The sequence below is a fragment of the Glycine soja genome, chromosome 17 (genome assembly GCF_004193775.1).
Source record: "Glycine soja cultivar W05 chromosome 17, ASM419377v2, whole genome shotgun sequence".
Lineage (NCBI taxonomy): Eukaryota > Viridiplantae > Streptophyta > Magnoliopsida > Fabales > Fabaceae > Glycine > Glycine soja.
The window spans coordinates 1,062,687-1,065,794 of NC_041018.1; the positions used below are offsets into that span (position 1 = coordinate 1,062,687).

Consider the following 3,108-nt stretch of genomic DNA (forward strand, 5'->3'; position numbering starts at 1 on the left):
GCCACTTCACACAATAAATTTCCTGTGATTCATAACCATTTTAATGATCGAGAGGCAACGAATTTTTCATTCATTAATTCTTCAACTTGGGCCCGAAAGCCTTCTTTTCTTTCTTTGTCATCGGAAGAAATCGAACCAGGATCTTTCTTCTCTTTCCTTCTCCCTTAACTATCCAATCAACCTTATATCTCTGCACTTGATAATTTTAGACACAGCAAAGAAAGGGTAAGAGCAATAGAGCAACAATAGCCTCAGTACACAATGATCACGAAATTGAACAAATTACAATCTATCATGAGATCACAAAAAAAAAGTGTGCATAACATTATTTGAAGGTAATATGGATAATGTAACCCGTCAATGAATAATCAATCGTTTGCTATCAAAATGGTTTGGTTTTCCAAACCACAACGTTATTTTCGAGAAATAAGCTAAAAATCTGGTCCACGAAGTACGAACAACCGAATACAAAACTAAATAAATGGAATTTGATCGAAATCTGTTTCTATATTTGTTCTGCTTGAAACAAGGCCTTAATGCGGCTTAAGTATATGTTGTAACTGAGATTTCTGTTTTCGCACTCTTTCTTCCAAAGGGATGACCTTGGAATTGATTTTGGAAATGCCTCGTGGCCATTCTATGCATCCTTTCATCCCACGAGTTATGTGCGGATTCACAGACTCTGCAGATTTTGGTTGTCCCAATAATTCCCATTGTCTGAAACCACTTTCACCCGAACCTTTACTCATAAAAGTAGTCTTAACTAAGTTTCTTGCGAATCTCCCTTTACAGTTAACAATTTTTGAATCTTGTGATTTTTGTAGTGCCAGGGAATCAGAGTGATTGTAACAAGCATTTTCACAACATTCTGCCTCAGTTCCTAATCCATGAATGTTTTGGTTAGCATTATTGTTGAGGGAATGATCTTCATCAAGACTTACGATGTGGACGGTGGAAGAGGGGCCAATGAGACTGGAAGGATAGTACGGTTCAACTTGAATCAGTCTCTCATGAAAAACATCATTTGACTTGGTGAAGTCACATGAAATTTCAACATTGAGTGATTGAGCTGCCTGTTGATCACCTCTTGAGCTCAAGAAACTTTGCAGATGCGCAATCAATTGGATCATCTGATTATACTTATCTTCCAGGGCAAGTTTGGCGTCGAGTAGCTTCATTTGGATGCTCTCTTCACGCAGCAGCCCTGCTATGTGAAGCATGTTCCTCTCTTCCTCCATTCCCTCCAGCTTAGCCTTGTCTTCTCCTATTTGCATCGCCAATTCGTTGCACACTTGCTCTATTATTTCTCTTTTCCTCTTTTCCTCCTTGTAGTAAACCATAAATTGCTTGGCATATAGTTTTGCTTGGGCAAGCTCAAGAACTAATTTGGCATTCATTGATTCCATTCTCTCCCTACTTGTCCTTTCCCTGGCTAACTTATCCTTTAAGTCCTCTAGCATTGATTGATTCTTCTTGAGTTCTCGACGCTTCCAGAGAAGCTTTTCAGCATTGAGCCTGTTAATGCAGGTTTGAGCACGAAGGAGTTCTGAGAGGAGAAGAGACTCACCACCTATTAATTTGGTTTCTCCGAGAAGCTTCCTGCTATCGCGTCTGGTAACCTCTTGCGCTGAACGCTTGACACGTGGCGGAGAAGATTCAAGCTGCACAGATTAATCGGAAGATTAGGAACTAGTATAGATAAGGCTTATGTGTTAGTGAATAATAATCTTTGGAGATTGCAAAGAAAGTGAAGAGAAGAATAGAATATACATTGAAAAAGCGCAAGTGCCATAAACGCGCTGCGAGCTTCCTGGCGGAAAGGTGAGTCTTCGGGGAGCTGCGGCGGAAATTGACGGGAGAGGTGTTGGCGGAAGGGAAGTTGCGCGGTGAAGGAATTGAGTGTTTGCGAGTGTTCATTTCGTAACTCAGGAGAATGTGTGACGGTGTTGCCCATCAACATTCAACAATTAACAACAAACAAAGCAGCTCGCATTTTCGGAATTTGCTCACCGCCCACTTCTTTGCATGCGCTATTTTTTAATCTTTATTTATACATAAAAGATAGGTTATAAACAAGATTAATTGCATATTTTTAACATTTTTTTTTATTTCTAGTTAAATAAGAATGTGGACAATTGCACCGAGTTCATGTTTTCACCATATATGATATAACACTACAAATGACTCCGTTTCTTCCAGCTAAGACCATAAAATTGAAGATGATGATAGAATCTCTCTCTCTCTCTCTTCTTTTTTCTTTTTTTTTGGTTTTAGCTATTTAAAACAATTGTTTTAGGATAAATTTTCAAAAACTTAGTTGATTTTACATTAAAAATTTGATTAATGAGTAATATTTTTTAAATTAAAAAACAAGTGTGAAAAAAAAATAGACCCTTGTACTTTGTATGGAACGAAAGAAGTTAACAAAAGTGGAAAGATTCTTGATAGAAAGAAAACAGTAGAAAATTAAATCATTTTCTTTAGGAAAAATAAATCATTTCTTCATATGATTTTATTGTTTTTTTTTTACTCCCATTTGGTTTTATTGTTTGAAAGGAAAGAAATATGAAAAACTAAGCGGGGCTCAACATTATTATAATTCCTTCTGTTATGAAAGACTTTAATTTATATAGTATAAATATTTTTAATTTAACATTAAACAAAAATAGTCTTATTATCATATTTTTTTAACGAATAGAATGATGTGATAAAATAATCTAATTTTATTGATTATATTTAAAAAATTTATGATAATAAATATAAATATATAAATGAAACCGAAAACAAAATACACTGTGCTCCAATAATTCAGCCTACAAAGTTTTTTAATCATGACATGACCCTAATAATTTGACTTGTTTGCTCACTTCTGTTAAAATTAAATTAAATTTCTGCCTTCTTTATTTCTTTTCCATATTTGTTTAATTAAAAAGAAAACATTTCATAAAGAATAAAAGTGGATAGTAAAAAGCATCTGTTTAATTTTGGAGTATATTTTCAAAACCCGTGCATATAAAAAAAGATAAGAATAAAAATAAAAATACTAATATACTTTTTTTTAGAAGATAAAAATACTTTACGGGGAATTTTGATTAGATCACTGTGTTA

At 34.4% G+C, this 3,108-nt stretch overlaps 1 protein-coding gene across 1 annotated transcript; it reads right to left on the reverse strand.

Moving 5' to 3' along the window:
* Positions 1-237: 237 nt before the first annotated feature.
* LOC114392931 lies at positions 238-2,044 on the reverse strand. The gene is made up of 2 exons (XM_028354196.1): positions 1,771-2,044; positions 238-1,661 (listed from the first exon to the last, which is right to left on the reverse strand). Exons 1-2 carry the CDS (start codon positions 1,915-1,917, stop codon positions 534-536), a joined length of 1,275 nt encoding a protein of 424 aa, XP_028209997.1. The 5' UTR covers positions 1,918-2,044; the 3' UTR covers positions 238-533.
* Positions 2,045-3,108: the final 1,064 nt, after the last annotated feature.